This window comes from Dicentrarchus labrax, unplaced genomic scaffold (assembly GCF_905237075.1).
Source record: "Dicentrarchus labrax unplaced genomic scaffold, dlabrax2021, whole genome shotgun sequence".
NCBI lineage: Eukaryota > Metazoa > Chordata > Actinopteri > Moronidae > Dicentrarchus > Dicentrarchus labrax.
In genome coordinates, this window is record NW_026136723.1 from 16,760,215 (window position 1) to 16,781,004 (window position 20,790).

Here is a 20,790-nt window from a genome sequence, read left to right on the forward strand (position 1 = left end):
TTTTCTCTGGTTGTGAGTTAGTGAGGCTCCTGTATCTTTTATCCGTCGACTGTAATTACACCACTGGCCTCCTAGAGAGACTGCACATTGTTTTTCACAGAGAGAAAAACCCTGTGAGCTTTCTCCCTGCCCTCCTGCTTCCCCGCTCGGAGCCATTATAAACGGTTTTATAGGCCTGTCTATCAAGCCATTGTTGAGGGGACTGATTTAATTTTGACAACATGTTGTTTTTTTTAATTTTCCTCCTCCTTTCAGAAATGCACGCGCACACAACAATCATCTGTCCCCCGTGCATTGTTTTGTCTTTGGGTAACAAAAGCCTGTTCTGTGTGTTAGTGAGTGTGTGTTATTCCCTTTAAAGGAAGCATTTCACGGTTAATTAAATGGTGAGCTCCAAATGGTATTGTCTTGCCAAGAGAGAAGCGAGAGGACCAGAGGAGAGTGTAGATAATTTCATGTGAAACCTTGGCATCGCACATATAGCGTGTGTGTGTGTTTATGTAAGTCAACTGCATTGTTATCCAGGCTATTAGAGAATTTGTTTTTGTCTCCATCCCTTCTCCATTCCCTCGTTCTCCTTCCTGTAAGCCCCCCTTTAATTCTTCATCAATCATCATCCTCTGGGTTTCTCTTTCCCACTAAATCTCTCTCCCTCACCCTCTCTCTCTCCATGCCCTTCTTTGTGATAAGTCCCCAATTAATACAGTGTGGCGTGCTCACGTGGAGCTCACCCAAGAGTCTTTATCGATTTTTTAGAGGAGACATGAAGCCGGCAGGATCTTTATGTTTGCTGTGGCGGGTATTAAAATCATTACTGGCGTTCTGGAATGGATGCATGTGAAAGCTGAGAAGTAATTATGAAGGGCAAATGTCTGGGGAGGATAGACACATATAGAGAGACAGGAGAAAATGGTAGAGCAAGAGAGGAAGTGGGGAAGAAAGGGAGAGAGGGTGAGAGGGAGCGAGAAAGGACAGATAGATGGATGATACTGACAGTGAACGACAAACCAGCTAGTAGGAGTGCCAATGGGGGAGAGAAATAAAGAGAGGGAGAGCAAAGCAATATACATCTAAAAAAAAATAATGAGTGACACTGAGCAGTCGATGTGATGAGCTGTCAGTGGTGTGTGGAAATGAGACCAGTCGAAATGATGAGTGCGAAAGAAAGTGTGTGTGTGTGTGTGTGTGTGTTGTGGTCATAACATCTGGGCAGACAAAACTACCACTGGAGCAAAAGGCTGAGTGTCCTTTCCTGTCACATTTTCATCTCTGCCAATCAGTCAGTCAGATTCTAAACTACATCCATAACCTCAGCTGTTAATATATCACAGTGTGTTCAACCAGCTTGTGAATATCTGACAGCACATCAAAGACAAGCTCCTGACCCTTTTCTTATCGAGCAATGCACCTGTTATCAGGAGAACTGCTGCAATTTTCTTTTAAAGCCTTTAGTTTAATATGTGACTCTGACAGATTCACACTGAAATAAAAGAAAAGTACTGTTGAAACTGTTTCTAAACCATCTGGGGCACATAAGGTCATGATCATTTTTGCTTTACTTTTACTAGAAAGTGTGAGGAATGAGGTGGTAACTGGACAATTTAGTTGGGACTTGCAGCTGGAGAGAAAATGGCTTTTAAAATAACTCTTTTAAGGTTCATTATTCTGAAAACTACTTCTACTTCTAAAATAGCTTAATTTGAAAATGCAACTTTCCTGCACTGTATTTTTCACATCCCACTTAAGGAATCCCCTCTGAGTAATTTTTTTAATCTATTTTTAGGTTTGAACATTATAAAGTTTTTATTGTCAATAAATGATCACACTGGGATCACTATAAATAATATATAAATATATAAATCAATCAAACCAGCCAACCCAATTTCTTCCCTTATGGAACCTAATCTTTGACACTCACTGTGTATGTTAATATGACACAATCCAATTCAGCCTTCTTACTAATCAAGGGTTAGATTGATTCTGTGTATTTTTGTTTGGTTGATGAATATTTGGATACACTTGGATTACACCTGTTTTAGTTATTTTATGACAAAATAAAAAACATCCTAAAATAGTCATTTGATTGACGTCTCAGTGCTGCAGCGCAGGAAGTACCTGGTTTACCTAGTTAATGGGTAGCATTTAAAACCATAATTAAATCACTCTTTGTGCTAATTCAGCTGTCTGTGAACAGAAACAGAGTATGTAAATGAGAACTAAAGTTCAGCTACATTTAAAGACATGACAAGTGATCATGAAGAGCAGAAGGTTTAACCAGCTGAATTTTAGTGGAGTAAGTGACCCTGTACCACTTATAACCAGATGATGGTTGTTGTGAACAATGTTGATGTTTGCCAACCAAAAGAGGATGAAGAATAAGAAACTGTTGTTTTCTTACTGCCTGCAGAACTGGCCTTTCATTATGGACTACAGTATTCACCTTGCGCTTGCGAGGGATGGGCTCATCAAAGAGCAGGCTGCTTCCGTCCTGCTCGTCCAGGCTGGGGTCTTCAGGCCCTGCAGGGCCGGGTCCCACACCGCCCAGACTGGGCACACGGAAGGGCTTGAAGCTGTCAGCCGAGAGTGGCGGGGAAGGTGTAGAAGGGTTGGACTGGTCACTGGGGGCAGACCAGCTCCAGTAGCCCCCTGAAGAGCTGTTGCTGGACGGAGTGAAGGGGCCAGCTGAACCGTTGTCCTTCCATGAACCACTCAGACCTTCTAAGGAGATAGAAGTGAAAAGAAAGGAGAGATGTGGAGGGAAAAAAGGAGAACATGAGGAAAAGGAAGGGTAAGCGATGAAGAAAGGTAAAGCATTAGAGTAAACCTTGAAAGAAATCTAACTTATTCATAGTCATATAATCATATTTGTAGATGATACAAACAGAACAAAACATCTCTGTGTTCCTCTGTCAATAAGGGGAGATCAAGACACTCAATTAAGTTCAGACAACTGTATTTGCACTTCACACAAAAGAGCCTCAGACGCACTACCGTTGACTGTGACACAAGAAAATAAAGGTTACTTTCTTGTTCTGTGACTCCCCTGAGACACTTCCAAGGTCTTGTTTTTTTTAGATCAAAGCAACATTTCTTTTGAATATCAGCTACAAAAGGCATTTCACTTTGTGAAGGTTGAGGCTGGGGAAAACTTTGGTGTGTGTACATGAGTGTGTATGAGAAATTATATGTGTGTGACAGAAAGAGTGAGTCAGAAAGTTAAGAGCAGACCTAGTTTGTTTGGTTTAGTAAAGCTGCTTCTTGGTGGGGTGTCTCGCTTCTTTCTTTACTCTGTTTCCCAGAAAAGTGGCTCACCGACAATAAGAAAGCTGCTCTGATATGCATTTGGTTTATGGTACAGAAAAGCAAATATTATGATTGAAGAAGTGCTAATAATATCAAGATAAGAAAATTCCATTGTATTGGCAAATTATGAGTGATATGAATGTCATGGCGTTAGGCTCGATTAGAAGCTCAGCGCACTGTGCATGAGAACCTACTATGTGTACTGATGTAAATGCACATTGCATCATCTCCAACATGTGTACATGGGTGTGACTTCTGTATGACTTCATTACGATAAAACTATATAGTCTGTATTTAAAACCCACTTTGTGCATGTGTGCATTATGTATGGGATGTACGTTTAACATCTGAGCGCATGTGTGTGTGACTGTGATAGACACGTGCATGGTGGTTGGAAGGTTGGCTGCAAATGGGCAGTCAGTTGGTTGCACTGATGATCTAAGTGGTTGCGTGTGATTGCAGTTACGGGGGCACTTTGGATTTCCGCCACTGTGACAAGTGGCAGAGATCCAGACTCATTGTGCTTTTCTGTGGATTTGCAGAAGTCATTGATGACAGAATCCTAAAGCACAGCCGGTGGCAGTAATGTATCAACCTAAGCTTCCATATGCATTCACAAGATAACAGCTGCAAGGGGATGAAAAGTCAGCGCACAGCAGAACATATAAATTACAGGTTATAGATGATAGATGGGCATGTGCAACTGATGGATGAACGTGTTTGTTCAATTTTACTGTCAGAACCCAGTGTTTCAAAAGGACATCCCTACTTAATCAGTTGTTTAATAGTTATGATACTCACCGTTGACTTTGACAGGTGGACTCCTGACCAGTGGGCTGGTGGAGAGGCTTGTCAGCACCATGGCAGCCGTCACCTTGTCCATATCCACTTCCTCCTCTGACCGTCTGTGAACACACAACAGAAAAAGAGGATCATCTTACTGAACTGTTCCCTATATATTATTACACAGCTGGACATGAAGTGTGCGTAGCCCAAAAACACATTGTCTTTTCATTTCCCTGGCCAGATGTTCTCAGACATAAATCAGGCTTTCTGATCTGAAACTCACTCATCTTTGCATTCTGCTGCAATGTCCGACACATGAGCAGCTAATAACATGTAAGTTTAGTTTTTTTTGTCCTTTGTAGGCGACTGAGGCAATCACCCAAACACCTTCGGAAAAAATCAACTGTCAACAGCTGAAATGCTACTGTACAAAATAAAAATGAATGTAAAACTAAACTATACAGATGAAGGTCCTGTATTCAATCCCTAAAGCCTGTGATATCAACATGAACACTGCACTGTACACATACTAGCCAATCCCTATGGCAGATTGTAACCACACACAACACATGTATTTGTCTCTTCTAATTGGCGCACAGCAAACACACACTAGGAGACAGGTGACTTAATCCTCTCGGTTGTATTCCTCAGAGAGGCAATCCCTGTGATCAAAGAGATGTCAATAGCTTTATTACTGACAGTAAAGCTATGGTACATGCTCACTATTAACGTAACAAGCAGTCTGTGTGTGTGTTTTTGTGTGTGTGTGTGTGTGTGTGTGTGTGTGTGTGTGTGTGTGTGTGTTTTGTTCCTGAGCAAGCAAGACTTTGATGTGAGTTTGAAAGTCAAATGATCAAAGTCAATTCTATTACGATGATGAAATCTCCTGCTGCTTTGGAAAAAAATGCAATCAGCCATCACTAAGTTCTCACAGCCACTGAGATCAAATGGTAGTTTATACTGCATCTTAATTGGTATGTTGGCAGCAAGGCAACAATCTATTGAAATAAATAACCCATCTTGTACTTTACTAATACCTGTCAAACAAAACAAAAAAAGCCCACCTAATAGTTAAGAGTAGAGGGTAGAGGATTGTACAAGTTATGCAAAAACTGTCAGATGATGCAACATTTATTCTCCTCCATCAGCATTTAGTGTATCTACACTGGTTATATCAGCACATCCTTTTTCTTACCTGATCATGGCAAATTTCAATTAGATCCTTAAAATCAAGAACTATTTACTCAGTGACAGGAGACATGTAGTGACTTTCACTGCCTCTTTAAAAGGGGAACCAATTTACACCCCAACAGGAGATGACCCAAAGAATACTGTGCAACCAAAACCCAACAGTGGTGAGGTTTAACAACAACAGTGTTGAGTGGCCCAGTCGAAAGCCCAGACATGACTCCTGATGTTTATTTTTAGAATGGCTTTAAGACACAGATGGTCTCCTTCCAAGTTCACCGAGCTTAAGCAAATATAGAAAAAAGAAAGTCCCAAAATCCAGATGTGCGAAGCTAAAACAGATGTGTTTAAGATGACTTAGAGGACTCAAAACTGACCAAACCTACTCCACAAAGTACTGACTGAATGAGACATTTCTGACTCTATAAAGGACACATTTTCATATAATTACATTTTCTTTGTCAAAATCATACTGAAGTATTAATTATGGATCATGTTTAACCAACTTTGTATCTAGCTATGTCTATGTGTTGATCCAAAGAGTAATCCTTTTCCATAATGGGTAACAAAGTCTGTAAAGAATGCAGCACAGGTAAGCAGAGCAGCTTTGTGCAGTTGTATTGTGAACACTTTTTAATTGGATTTTTATTGGATTTACTGCAGCTCTTCATGGAACTACTACTAAATATTTTATATACATGCTTTTGACTTTTTCCCCTCCAACTCATTATTTTCTTTCAGTGCAAATGTTTATTGTTTGTGCTGCGATGAGTAATTGACAGAGCTTCATGGCAAGTAACAACCAAACCAACCTGCCTGTCACAAAATGAGGTGATGCTTCACTGTTTGTGTGCGGATGATGAGACAATATTCATTACAGATTTGTTTATCTGGTCTTTATGGGTGAAGCAACAAGCTAATGTTGATCAACAGTGTTTTCATGTCATGGATGCCTGATCTCCACCACACGTGTTTTCATGTTTCTGTGCACCTCCACACAAACTTTAGATGGTGTTGTTGACCGTAGTGCAGCTGTGTGTTTCTCCAGATTCATTCAGCCAGGCCTTATTTATGCCTGTTAGTGTCTAGTGACAGTCTACAAGTTAAAGAAGAGCAAGAGGGGATTTCCAACTTTTTGTCGTTTTGATGGGGAACAAACTTTTGGAGAATTTTTGAATTATTTTTAGGTTGTATCAGTTTCACAAAACTGAACCAGAACACAAATCAACTGCATCAGTAAAATGGAAGTTGTAATTTATAAACTTGAGCTTTTCCAGTTAATTTGGTTTTCTAAACATTTGTGAAAAAAGACTGACCCCTATGTCCCATCAAAAAACACATGGCAATAGATAACAAATAAAGGGTTGACTTAACTATCTTCATAATTTTAATTAATCTATAATAGAACAGTGATCTAATACACACTAAACAATAGAAATATTACTAGACCACGGATATTAAAATAACAAAGCATTCATATTATAATATAGTAACAGTAAGTAATAGAGGAGCACTGTAACTTTGCATAAGGGTAAAGTCCTAAAAGTTAGAATCTTGCTATCAATAATTTCCTTGTGAATAACTATACAGTTTCAACATAAATGTGAGCACTCTTAATTCACAGGCAAAAGGGAGGGATTGGGTTATCCTGTGAGAAGAGAAAAGAAGGGAAGAGAAGCGAAACGAAGGGGAGAGCGGGAGCTAACAAAGAAAGAGCCTCAGCCTCCATTAGCTGATGTCTAATTTATTACCCTTTCCACTGCTGAATATGATGTCATTACAGCCTCCACATAAATCAAGAAATGAAGCCGTGCACACAACTGCCACTTTTAGCCATAACCCCCCCATCCTATGTTGCCGTAAAACCACTTCCTGGTCACCTTGGGAGGCCATCATGTGACTATAGATATTATCTCCACAGCAATGGTGACAGACAATAATTACTGGGTGCTTTGTCTATCTTGAAATATGAAAGAGTAAATCTCAGAAAAACACATTAGGAGGACTAATAATTAAGATGTGATGTATGAGCGGGAGAGAAAAACAGAGCGGGAAAGGGAATTTCCCAAATTGCATTTGCCATTAGAGGTCTTATCAAACTTAGTTTTTGTCCAAGTGCTTATTGTGGCTATAATTAACACACACACACTGAGAGCATGTGTGTGTGTGTGTTAGAGAGAGACATGTTAAAATGAATCATACATGTGACACAGGAGACACAGTGGGATGGTTAATGGATTGGTAAGTGAATTCTGATAAATGAGTTTCATATGTTGCCGTGTTTGTGTGTCGCTGTATGTGCCACAGAGTGTGTGTGTGTGTGTGTTGTTTTAATATTCTTACTTCACTAACTTGCAATAAGACATCCTCCAATACCTGAGGCTTCCTAAAAGAAACAATATCATGGGCGTACCGCAAGAAAGCTTGTTTACTAATGCAGATTACATGAAAAACATACATGTAATTTTATCTTTCTGCTGGCTATTTATAACGGGCAAAACAAACATATTAGTACAGACGCTGCTAACGTTGTTAATACTTTTAAAGACTTCCAAGGTTTTTTAAATGACTTTAAAAAAGGACACTGACTCTTTAATTATATATACAGTATATTCTGTTCAGGTAGCATCACTATACAGTATGAATTACCGTACAAGGGATTTCAACTATCTTAGCTTTTTTTTATTTAAAATGCATATATATTACTGTCCACTACACAACACTTTCATTATGATACAATTTTACATGTACATACAGTGCCACATTATGATATATATATATATATATAATTTTGTGTTGTTTTCTTAATTCCTAAAAACATGGAAAATAGGTTTTACAGTTTCTACATAGATCTTTGACTACTGAGAAAACTAAAGGAGTTAAAATTAGAATCATAGATGAGTTGGGATTCCTCGCTGTGAGATCTAAAACAACAGCTCCCTCTTCAGGGTTCTTATGAGTTTGGTTGGAGATATGGCTGTTTGCCAATCTGCCAATGGGCTGTGTGTGTGTGTGTGTGTGTGTGTGTGTGTGTGTGTGTGTGTGTGTGTGTGTGTGTGTGTGTGTGTCGTGTGCTGAAACTTGTTGTACTTTCCTGGACAGATGTGCCAACTGCTTTTAGGTACCACAAGTGAATTCAACAAAACAAAGGGCCTGCATGGGAACAAGTGGGGAGGGGGGCAGAGTGAGATTGTGTGTGTGACGCTAAGTCTCCACCATTGTGGGGGACAGGCAGTGTCCAGTTTCAAACAAAACACTGGGCAGGGAGAGAGACAATAACAGGGGTTCAAGTTACTGCGGCTATCTTAGTTTGACAGGTAGATGTGGTCCAATGAAATGTGGGCCTGGTTTTGTTTTTTCATCACATTTTGAATCTCAGTTTGATGTTTAAGATGGACAAAATGAAAGAGGGTCAGAACAAAACTAAATAATTGAAGTAACTGCTACTTTACCTGGAAGGTGAATGGTAAACACAGCCCTTAACATACCAAGAAAGTCAACTCAATACATCAACTTCAAACTTAAATGCATAGAAACAGAATTTAAACATTCCTTAAAATGAGGTCAAAGGAATCTTTAAGTGAAACTGCTGTACAAATCTTTGCAATTCTCTACTTATCCTTGAACAATATTTGGCTGCATACACACAACTCAACAGCCCTTCACTTACAGCTAATGAGGGAAAACTTCAGTCCAGAGTCAACAAAATTATCACAAGTCAAATTCTTGAAAAGTTCAGACACAACACTGTTGATGTTCACATGTAGCCACAGTGCAATACGCCGTTTAAAATGTGTAATCTTTCTGAACAAATTCCCTTTCCAAAATAATTCAGAGTAAATGGGCCAAGGTCAATCTCCATACACACACAAACCCCCATGTAGCTTTAGTTTGTTACCCAAAAACTATCAATCATTTCTAATGAAGGCAGCTGAAAGGTGTGGTGGGTTACAGGAATTCCCCTGAAACAAAGGGCAGCGCTGCCAAGCACACCCCTCACTCCTACACTCTTCTGTCTGTGCTCCGTCCTCTCTCCTCTTCCTCCCTTCACCCCTGCTGGACTGACTTTAAACTCTCTTCTGCTTCTTGCTCACTTTCCCTCCCACACTTTGAGCTGCTTTGACTCTTGTTGCCGCGAATCACACTGAGCAAAGTAAGTGAGCAAGAATGACAGCATCGAGGAGGTGTGTGTGTGTGTGTGTGTGTGTGTGTGTGTTGGGCTTGGCCTGTCTCTTTGATGCTGAGCAGTGCAGGGAGGTCTACTCGTTTATTACAGCCACTGGACTATGACGCCTATTTCCTCCTCAATAAGCTCCTATAAATCAGAAAGGTCCTTCTCTACCATGTGTCTATCTGATCTCACACACACACACACACACACACACACACACACACACACACACACACACACACACACACACACACACACACACACACACACACACACACACACACACACACACACACACACACACACGACATCAAAACCACAAAAGGAATCTGCATATGACACGGGGCTAACATGCATGAAGGGCACAGCTTTTGATTGGCAGATGTGTATGAAGGAACACACACACAGGACTTTTCTTTGACATGCTTGTGTGCATCATTCGGGCTCTAGAGATGTTACAGATAACAGCTCTTTGTTGGAAAACACACATCTCAAAAACCTGCCTTTCAATAAAACCTGAGAAAGGGGCATATTATAGCATTGTGTTGCCTATTCAATTTCCTGTGAAGAGGTGTGTATGTGATGCTAGACCTATGACATACACAAGGGTGTATGTGAGGTTTGGACAGGTGCTGCCGACAGCTGCAAGCTTGTCTTATTGTAGAGCCGAGCACATGGGTTATAAGAGGGATCCATTTTTATGGACTCAATAGGAGTTTAACTGCACTTGGAGGCAATGTCCAAATAAACAATCTTGCTTTGGCATCATCTGTTGGTTTTAATAGCCAAATCCATATGTATACACTGACAAAATAAGCACAAACTGGCTGTTGGTGAACATGCACTGCTAGAAAAAAAGCTGTCCCCCTCCGTGGTGGAAGTGTTGAAAACTGATTTTAGCTACACTAGTGGTATGGCTTTAGGGATGCCAACTACTGAATTTGGCATAGATATCCATGGAGCCCAGAGCCCATCCTAATGACTTTGGTGTTTCCATCTAGTGCCACCTGCAGGTCATTTATCCAGTAAAATATTGCAACATTTTTTATAGAGATCACATTCTTTGTCATGAATAAAAGAATAATCTAAATTCAACATATTAGCTACTGCTTTGTGTGTGTTTTTCTATAATTGGTTTATTATTGCAACCTGTTTGATCATATAATTCTCCAAGTTTCTGTACTTTTTAAATTTTACCTAAAAGTGTCACCCATATGTACCCACACACACACACTAGTTTTTCAGTGTTTCTGAACTGCACATCTGCTCTGGAAGCCACTCACACATGCGCGCGCACACACCGAGTCATCTTCCTAGCCATAACAACATATGCACTGGCCTGGCAGCCAGCTCCTTGAAATAGGAGCCATGGGCATCTTTCCCTTCACGACTCCGCTTCAGCTCTTAGAGTAGAAGTGCCAAACCTCCATTTGATTCACTGTAACTGGAGCTTTACAATGATCTGTAGCCCGGATCAGTGATTGTTCGCTGCTGAAAGATCACCTTCTTTTCTTAGAAACGTCAGGATACCCTCATTCAATATTGGTACACTTTTGATAAATCACATCGGAAACATTCAAAAAGAATTTGGTTTTAAATTACAACACGTATCGGCACTCTAAGACTGAAAGGTGGAGTGTTGTCTAACCAGAAAACAATGTTATTCCCTGCTGTTTTGGGCTTCATGCCTTTATTGAATTAGAACAGATGAAGAGGGACAGGAAAGGGGGGAGAGACAGGAGATGACATTCAGTAAAAGGACCCAGGCTGCTGTGGTAAGGACTCACATCGTGCGTGCGTACTACCAGATGAGCTACCAGGGCACCCCGTGAAATCCCCCTTTAACCTAATAATAGACACTGCCTCAGAATGGGGTTTCAAGCCCCTATAGCAATATGCCACCAACCAAGATCAGTCATGGTTGTTTGGTTGACACGGCTATGGACATGAAAAAGCAGTTGAATTATGAAAAAAGTAATCTTGTATTTTTTCCAAATACCATTAAAAGACAGTCAAATTTGAAATACAGCTACTATTAAGATGAACAATTCTGTACTTTCTGTTGATTGCCATTGAAGACATGTTTACATTTATTTCTGCACCCCCCCACAATTTTGTCAAGTACAAAGGTCTAACAGCCTATCATCTATAGTTCAACATGATAAACTTAACATGATGTTTGTTAACTACAAAAGCTAGTAGATGGGTTGAGCCAACTTTTTGGTGTCCTCCCTGCTATAGAAATTCAAAAAAAACAGCGGAGCCTCAGATTATTCCTGTTGCGTAACTGCTAGAATTCACTTTCATAAGTGAAGTGAGGGTAATGAAGACATCATCATGGATGGTTGCTGACTTTCAAAGATTTCAAAATCAAACGCGGAAACAGGATTGTGTTCAATCAATCGCTTTGTACGATTACTATCAACCAAACCCAAAGAACACAGACTATTCTGCAAACATTACGAAAGACAAGGCATTGGTAGATTTCACTTTTAACTGTCAAGCTGCAGAGCAAAGTGCTTCACGAATAACCCACCTGTGTACCCCAAACAGAACCGCCACTAAAAGCCAGGAAAATCCTACGTACAATCTACTATGATGCACTGTGCAGAGAATGGCTGACTGAGATGATGAAGTCATTAAGACTCAGCAATATTATTGCTGAGAGCCATACTGTGTCTAATCATGGGCATTTGCTAGCAGCTAATTAGCTGATTACGCATTGGCACGTTTTAGTTGTCTGTCTCTCTTTCTATCTGTTCTCCAAACACCAACACACACACACACACACACACACACACACACACACACACACACACACACACACACACACACACACACACACACACACACACACACACACACACACACACACACACACACACACACACACACACGGGTAAAAGATACAAAGCTATATACAGAATAATTTTTACACATGAGTAAGCGACAGTACGTGCAGATGGAAACAGACACACAGTCTTTGCTATTTCCCTTTTTTTCAACAAGACTCAGACACACACTTCTTAGTGAACACCCTCTGGTAAGAGCAAAACAGGGCGTGGCGTACATTAGTTGGGCATGGAGCCAAAGACTCTCTGTGTGTATGTGTGTGTTACTTCTTCACGTGTCTGCAAACAGACAGTTACAGCCGTACGCTGAACTATTTGTAGATCAACAGAGCATGGCTTTATCTGCACTATCCATGTTTTGCTTTGCCTTTGTCATTTTTTGCTTCTAATGCACCAAGACTGGATGAGATACGTTTCATGCTGTAAATATATAAAATAAGTCCACAGTGACCTACCGACACACACAGCCTCTCTCTCATATATGGTCAGTTTACAATTCATTACAGGTATACACTGAGTGCTTTTCAGTCTCCCTGGCTCACTCTGTCTTGGAGTAAAGCAGATCTCCAGTCTCACAGTAAGCATTGGGGGGAAAACAACAGCCTCTCGTCTGTGTTGCTCTTTAGTCTAGTTATCCATCTACACACTACACTGCTGGGAGACTGGGAAAGCATGCACACACACATACACACAGAAACAAGACTTACAACCACGCACACATAAAATTGGAAATTAGATCATACATGTAAACAGAGACACATGCACAGGGGAGAAACAAATACTTCCACTTAGATGTAACAGTTAGATAAACAAATGCACAAATAACTGTGGTTTAGAAAGCCCTGGGCTCATTTCTTCCTATTTTTGACAGCTTAAAACATGTTTATATCATCTTCTGGACCACTAAGTCATTTGAGTTGCACTGAAGCACTCACAGAGACTTGTCATCAAGTCACTAGGGCTAAAAAGCTATTTATTAAAAAACATTAGAAGGTATTTTCATCTATGTTTTGGATCACTAAACCTTTGGAAGGGTGCTGCTAACTGTTGTCTTATAAGCGGCACAAGTATCTTCTATATCAGTTTATTTATTTTGCAAATTATAAACAGCACTGTGAGTCTGTTGACGAAATGAGCTCTATAAAATTAGTCAATATTTCTTATTTGTTTTTTTAATAAAAATTAAGGCCATAGAAAGAGTCATGCAGAACTGTTTTGTTTATGCCACTGTGTTAACCTATTTAGCATGAACGGATAACCTTTGAACTTGAAGGTAAACACGTCACGTCAAAGACGAGAGAGACTGTGCGTAGCGACACGTTAATGGCTTGGGTGCAGTGATGGGTATGGGTATGAAAGACTAAAGTCTTCAGGTAGTGTTTGTCTGTCTTTATACAGGAAAAGAGCTGCAGGGTAGAGAACAAGATCTTCAGTGAGGGAATGTGTGTGTGTCTGTCAGGTTGATGTATACAAGTCCTGATTTCTTCCCATTTCACATCCATAAAGACAGAGTTAACCCCTTGAGCGTTAGGGATGAGGGTAAATGATCATCCGCCCTCTCTACCGCAATTTAACCTTTAATATGTCCTTTGATTGACACTCACATACATGCTTTAGTAGCATGCCCTAGATTTGCACTATAGGTTGGGGTTCCTGCGTACAGCCTTCCCTTTGGGCTTGGGATGAAAACACACACACACACACACACACACACACACACAGACACAGACACAGACACACACACAGACACAGACACAGACACACACACACTTGGTGGTTATGCCCTAGATTTGTGCTATAGGTTGGAGGTCTCACTTATGTACCAGCCTCTGGGCCAGACACAGTAACACACACACACACACACACACACACACACACACATACACACAACACACAAACACAAATTGTACGTACGTCACACACACACACACACACACACACACACACACACACACACACACACACACACACAACTAACAGGGTTCCCCTTAATCTAGTATTACAGTAGCAGGTGAGGAGAGTGGCAGGTGGAAACACACTTGGGGGCTGGTAAACAAAAACAGAGATGATGGGGAGTGAGGTAGATTAGAGAGGGAGGTTTTCCTACATACAGTATATAAACTAGTTTTTGTTTTAGCAAAATAAAATAAAAAAATGTTTCACTTCAGTCTCAAGCTTTTAGATGTAATTGTTTGGGTATATTTCTCCCAATCTCCCAAGTCCAGCGTCTCCCATGCCCCCATGAAGTGTACAGCTTATGTATGCAATACTTGTTATATGATTGTACACCCAGTTGTTTTTGCACAGTTATGTTTTTTTCATTTTTTATTTACCTCTTGTATCTTGATGTACTGCACTGGTCCCCGTGAGCTATCGTTGTATCTCAACATGTTTTTCTCAGAACTGAATCTAACCTTGAATCAAATAAGCACCTTAACAAACAAGTTTAAAGACATTGGAAAACCATGAACAATAAATGCAATATTGAAGGTCCTCTTTTATGGCTAAAGTGCACCTTACAAATGTATATCAGCAGCTTTAAAAAACAGTGATTTGGATCTGCTTGCTACTTGAACACATGTGCATTCAAAATAGTACAAACTAGAAAGGCAGCAATGACACAAAAATTAATTGATACGGCCAAAACCCTGAGGTACTGGTCCAAAAATAAATGCTCATATTTCTACACAGGTAACAATGGGTGGAATGATGGAGACACATTTTAATGCAATGTGTGATGATGAGGGAGATGGAAAAAGAAAGAAGAGTAGGAGGTGGGAGTAGGGATAAGCGGTCTTCCACACACACACACACACACACACACACACACACACAGACACACACACACACACACACACACACACACACACACACACACACACACACACACACACACACACACACACACACACACACACACACACAGAGTGATGGGCTTTCGCTGAATTGATGTTGCTGTATGCCCTAATGAGCAAAGGGAATACACAGGATCTCAGTGCTCCAAGCTACTCATTTGGCCTCATGTGTGTATCTGAGAGTTAATGTGTCATTTTCTGTGAGATGTTTATGTTTCTGCTTGCAAGTACCTGCGTGCACGAATGCATGTCGGCAAATGTGAATGGATATGAATGTGTGTGTAAAAGAGAGAGTCAGTGCAAGCAGTCAGGGTCGCCCACTGATGCGAACAAAAGGCAGAAGCTATGAGAGTCATGGCGACCTTTAGAGTGGCTGGCTGGTAAATATCCCCCCTGATTCCCACTCTTCAATCCCGCTTTCCTATCTCCCTCTCTCTTTGTCCCTCTTCCCCTCCTCTCTTTCAGCTGTCTGTCACCTACCTCCATTTGTCTCTCATGTTGGATCAACACTGTTCAACCATATGATGCAACATTGAAGTAAACAAAAGGAAGTGGCTAGAGGAATGAAGTATCGGAGCGCTGTGTCAGAAATAGAGTAAATGAAGAGCCTGAGAGTGTCTGACATGAGGGGATGTCTTTCTATCTTTCTCAATGTTTCTGTTTTTCCTGGCGTGGTATAGGATGATTTATTTGCGTTGTGGAAGACATACCCAGGGCTACATTATAGCTCTGACTCTGGGAATTTATTGAACTCACTGACTGAATCGTGCGACAGGTATGGCCCGAATCAATTATATCCCTTGAAATAAAATGATTGTAAATGTTGTGTGTGATATTCAACATTAATTAAATATTCATCAGACATTAGCAATGGATGTTTATAATAGAGACCGTTATGTCTTAGCTGATAACTGGGGACCTAAAATATCAAATGGTATCCATGGATATTAGCATAAACAATACCATAAACGATCAAGAAGATTGCCAAGACTGGCGGCCTCTAAAAGATTGGCCAATAACTGTCACATACTGCACAAAATAATTTTTATGAGACGCAACAAGCATGTTTCATTCATTACAAAAGTGGCACAAAATTGATTTTGTACCACTAACTGATAATTAATTTGGTTTAACTACTGTATAACACAATGTCTAAACAGCCAGTGCAGTGAAAGCAGCAGCAACCTTAGTCCTTCATCAATGTGATGTGTTCAGACACTGTATTCGGTGTTGGTTACGCATGTTTTGGCAGCATTCAGAGCACTGTAGTTACACGAATAAAACAAAAGAAAATTGACTTGAAGCATAAAGCAAGACAAGATAAATATGGTATAATTAACAAAAATATAATACAATATCATTATGACATTCATTTGCAATACTTAGCAGTAGTAATAAAACACAATTTCAGGATCATTTCTAAGCACAAACACTGTGCTTATTAACAGTCTCAGTGACAGCAATTATAACAGGTAGCTGACATGTAAGCTCAGTCATTACGACTCTACTTGTTTGTTTCATCTCATAATCTAAGTTAATAAATGGTGGAAAATGACCTTGTAGCTAAAAGCAGGTTTCATGAAATGCCACCTCGGCCTCAGTTGGAACGATCAACTCTAATCAAAGTTCTCCTCTGTCCACATCCACATGTCTCTCTTTTCCACGTCTGCCCTCAAGGATTGGGGGAACCTGCTCCTCCAGCTACCTTTCACCTCATCAGTGTGTGAGTGTTTGTGTGTTCATTACTGTTTAGTGGCAAGTGCAGTGGTGATAATGGGGGTCGTAAGAGCAGCAGTTTGCCCTGAGTGTTTCTTTCTCCCCAACTGCCCTCTGGACACACACTCACACACATAGACACAACCTGCCAATAAGAGCCATAAACCACACAGACATAAACACACAAAAGCACCCTTTTATCACTGCTGAGTTTGATTATAAACACCTCGCCTTTAACCACAGCAGACAGACAGACACACACCCACACTTCCATACACACCTCCAGCCCCTCAGCTCCCAGGAGAGTGATACACACACTGGAGGAAGGGGGCCTCTTTCCCAATTACACCTTGAAGGAGGGAGGGGGGTAGCTGTGTGTGTCAGCGTGCATGTGAGTGTGTGTGTGTTTGCTGAAGGTGCTCATAAAAGCCCCGGAGATTGAGCTGATGGAGGGCATTATAAAAGGACTATCAGCTGGTCCAATCGCCTCTCACAGCCCCAAGGCAGGACAAAGGATCTGCCCACCACTTCAACATTTACCTAAAGGCCTTTTACTTACACCCCCTCCCCCTTTACTCTCACCCCCTCTCTTCCCTTTTCATTCTTCCTCTTTTCCTCCCCAGTTTATTCACCATTTGTGCGATTGTTAACCTTGTCTTGGCCAAGGAAAGTGAAATGTTATGTGGTTTTCCCTGTCTTGCCCATTGGCACCTTAATAGTTGTTGGTAAAGGACAGAGATAACCACTCATTAGTGGTTAGATAATCAATACAAGTCACAAAAGCATGTTCAGGTGACCTTTATGTTGAGTCTTCCTTTGTTGATGGAAACTGTGTTGGAGAGGGGAAAAAAATGACAGAGGAAGAGACAAGAGGGGGAGTGAGAAAGGGAGAGAGAGACAGAGAGAGAAAGACAGGGATGGGTGTGTTTTGGGGGGAAGGTCTCCATCAGGCGAGCATTATCTCTGATTAATTTACTGCTGTGTGGTATGAGGATGTGACACTAAGCGTGAAGAGACAGCCGTGACAAAAAACAGAAAACACAGAGAGGTGAGAGGGAGCTAGAAAGACCGCCCCGTCTTTCTTCCCTCTAAACCATGTCAACAAGTCCACACAAAGACTCCTCCACTCCATTTATAAATGTAACACTTCACTAATCACTGTTTTAACTTAATTAGACAATGAAATGTGTATTTTGCAGTGACTCTTGTCTCGTGAATTCTCATACGAAGAGCACCGTCTTCAAATATCTAACACTATGTTTATGTAAATTATGGCATTGTTTTTAGGACTATAATAACATATTACCTCCTATGGGGCAAGCCTTACCAGTCGTATAATTAAGGCTGCCTGCATGCAGCCTGACAAGAGGTACTCCATCAAATGTGACACTTTGGGACAAAGAGGCATAAAGCGCTCACTGCTGTTCACTGCAGGGAAACAGGCAAAGTCAACTTACAGTGTGTTTTCATGCATATAAGTCATCAGGTTAATCAGAGAAACAAGGTAATGTGGGTAATTGGAGAATCTGTTTAATTGCCCTGCAGGAACCTGGTTACTGTAAATCCATGTATACATGCAGCAGATCAGATACTGGATTTCTCCATGGCTTACTTATCTTAACATTGTTAGAGATAGAAAAGTCTGTTGAAACAGATTAGTTGACCTGGATCTTTATCAACTCAGTGCATTTGACCTCCCTTATCTAAACTAAAATATTAAAAGTATGTTGGGGCGGTTAAGAGAGAGGAAATATTAGACAACCTGCACACAATACATGCATACACTTTTGTGTTTACAGTAACATTATTGGCTATGCTTTATTGTGTAGGACTTCAGCTTTCTTCAAAGCATAGCATACACCTTGTTGTGCAGCATGATTTAATCCTACAAAAAGAATTTTTGAATGTGCCTCCAGTTACAAGCTTTAACAGAAATTAACAACACAACAGGAAACTGCACAAATAAAACCATTTGGCCAACATAAATATATCTGGACTCCAGAGTTGCACTCCCACCACCTGTGTATGTGTCAGTATGCCATGCACGTCTTCAGCACTAACGCCCCGAGCAGCCACAGGCGAGGCAACAAATTGACAGACAGTTTCAGCCAGCTAATGTGGCAATTGTCACTTAGGATTTGGGTCAATGTTACACACCTTTGTGTAAAACTGCCTGAATTCAACATGTAAACCAAAACTAAACAAACTTGGATTGTAAATAACATGAAACACAACTAAGCTGAGGATGCCTCTTTGCTGTCTATTTGTCTGCGATACCAGAATCATAATCGCTTGTAAATATATGATTGTGCACCCATTATTAATCATTAACCCTTCCTGTGGGGGGTTAACTGCAAATGATTGGCATATTTGCATACATAATTGGAAACGTGCATGTGTGGGGGTGTTGTGTGGGTAAAGAATCTGCATGCATGTTCAGTAAACTACATGTTTTTTTTTGTGTGTAGATTATTTATTACATCTATTTTCTTCATAACTACATGTCTCTTGTAAAACATAAAACTGGAAGAAATTAGACAGTAGTGGATGCTTTGGTGTCAGAGGAACCTCATAAAAACAACTTGTACTCGCCTCACTGTGGTTGTTGCTACTGAGTTCATATACTAGTGTAAGTTAGCCACACTGCCTATTCTACAGCGCCAGCAAACGGCTCAACAGTGGGGTAACATCTCTCTCTGTCTGTCAGAGAAAACACACACACACAAAGCAGGCAGCTGAGAGAGGAGACAAAGGAAGAGAGGGAGGGCTAGAGTGTAGGAGGGTGGGAGAGACACCGATCATGGGGGAACGAAGGGGGGAAATGAGCGGGAAAAGCAGAGATGGAAAAAGCAAGATAGAATACAGTGAGTTAGGGGAGGGGAAAGCAGAAGGGGGGGGAAGACACGACGGAAGAACGAAGGTGGAAAGCAACATTATAAAACTCATTCAGCCATCTGGGGAACAGGAGGTGTTTTTTAACAAAGAAGGATGGAAAGAATATAAAGAAACAGTAAAAGAAGTGGACAGTGAAAGGGAAAAGTGTACTGTAAGTGGGAGACACAGTGGGAGGAAAGAAAGGGAGGAAGGGGAAGAGGTTTTCAGTTTGACTGTAATCCAATATAATATGTTACATTGGAAAATTAAATCTGACTTTTTCCCAGTACTGGTGCAGAGACAATGTTATACAGCTTTCCAAATAGAATCTTAATATCATTTTTGAAATGTGCTGCACATTAAATAAAAATAAACTGTGACTGTATTCCGATTTTTTGAAAACTGTGGTGCTAACTAACATGAAACATAGCACTAGACAGCAGAAGAACTAAACATGACTTCCTTGAGATAAGTTGTTACTGGACGGAAGTGTGTGTGTGTGTGTGGCTGGTGTTGATTAAAGGAGTATCCAACAAAGACCCGACTACAGAGCAGCTGAAGGAAGCACCCTGTGTGTACATAGATGTCAATGGGAGGTCATAAATTATGCATGCTATATGGAAGAGTATGGCTGTGTAACATGGTTTGTGTGTATGTACTGTGTGTATGTCTGTGCATTTTTGCATGTTTGCAGGCCTAAACTCCAGAAAATGCTTTTATGTATGTGTGTGTCTAATGGGGGTGTTATGTTTCCCCCCATCAAGGCTATGAGCCTCAAACGCCTGCACGAGAGAAAATAAGAGAGGGATCTTTAAGAGAGAGAGAGAGAGAGAACGAGAGAGAGTCAGAGAGAGAGAGAGAGCCCCTGGTAAACACATCCATTTCCAGCTCATGATGAAGTAATGCCAAAGCTACCACGATCCTCATGCACACACACAAACACATACTCAGGCACACAAAGCTCTGCAGACAGCCTCTGAGTTTGGCAGAAGACTGAAGTCCCACCCGACCCAAACCCCTAAAACGATTGCACACACACAGATCC

At 40.8% G+C, this 20,790-nt stretch overlaps 1 protein-coding gene across 3 annotated transcripts in view; it reads right to left on the reverse strand.

The window, feature by feature from the left end:
- znf704 (zinc finger protein 704) overlaps positions 1 to 20,790 on the reverse strand; it is a 45,520-nt gene that overhangs the window by 6,407 nt on the left and 18,323 nt on the right. For 2 of the 3 annotated variants that reach the window (XM_051391397.1, XM_051391396.1), the window contains exons 3-4: positions 4,105 to 4,208; positions 2,441 to 2,718 (exon numbers count right to left, since the gene is read on the reverse strand). In XM_051391397.1, coding sequence (XP_051247357.1) covers positions 2,441 to 2,718; positions 4,105 to 4,208 — 382 coding nt within the window. The remainder of the gene's footprint in view (positions 1 to 2,440; positions 2,719 to 4,104; positions 4,209 to 20,790) is intronic. The other variant, XM_051391399.1, reaches the window with a different exon arrangement.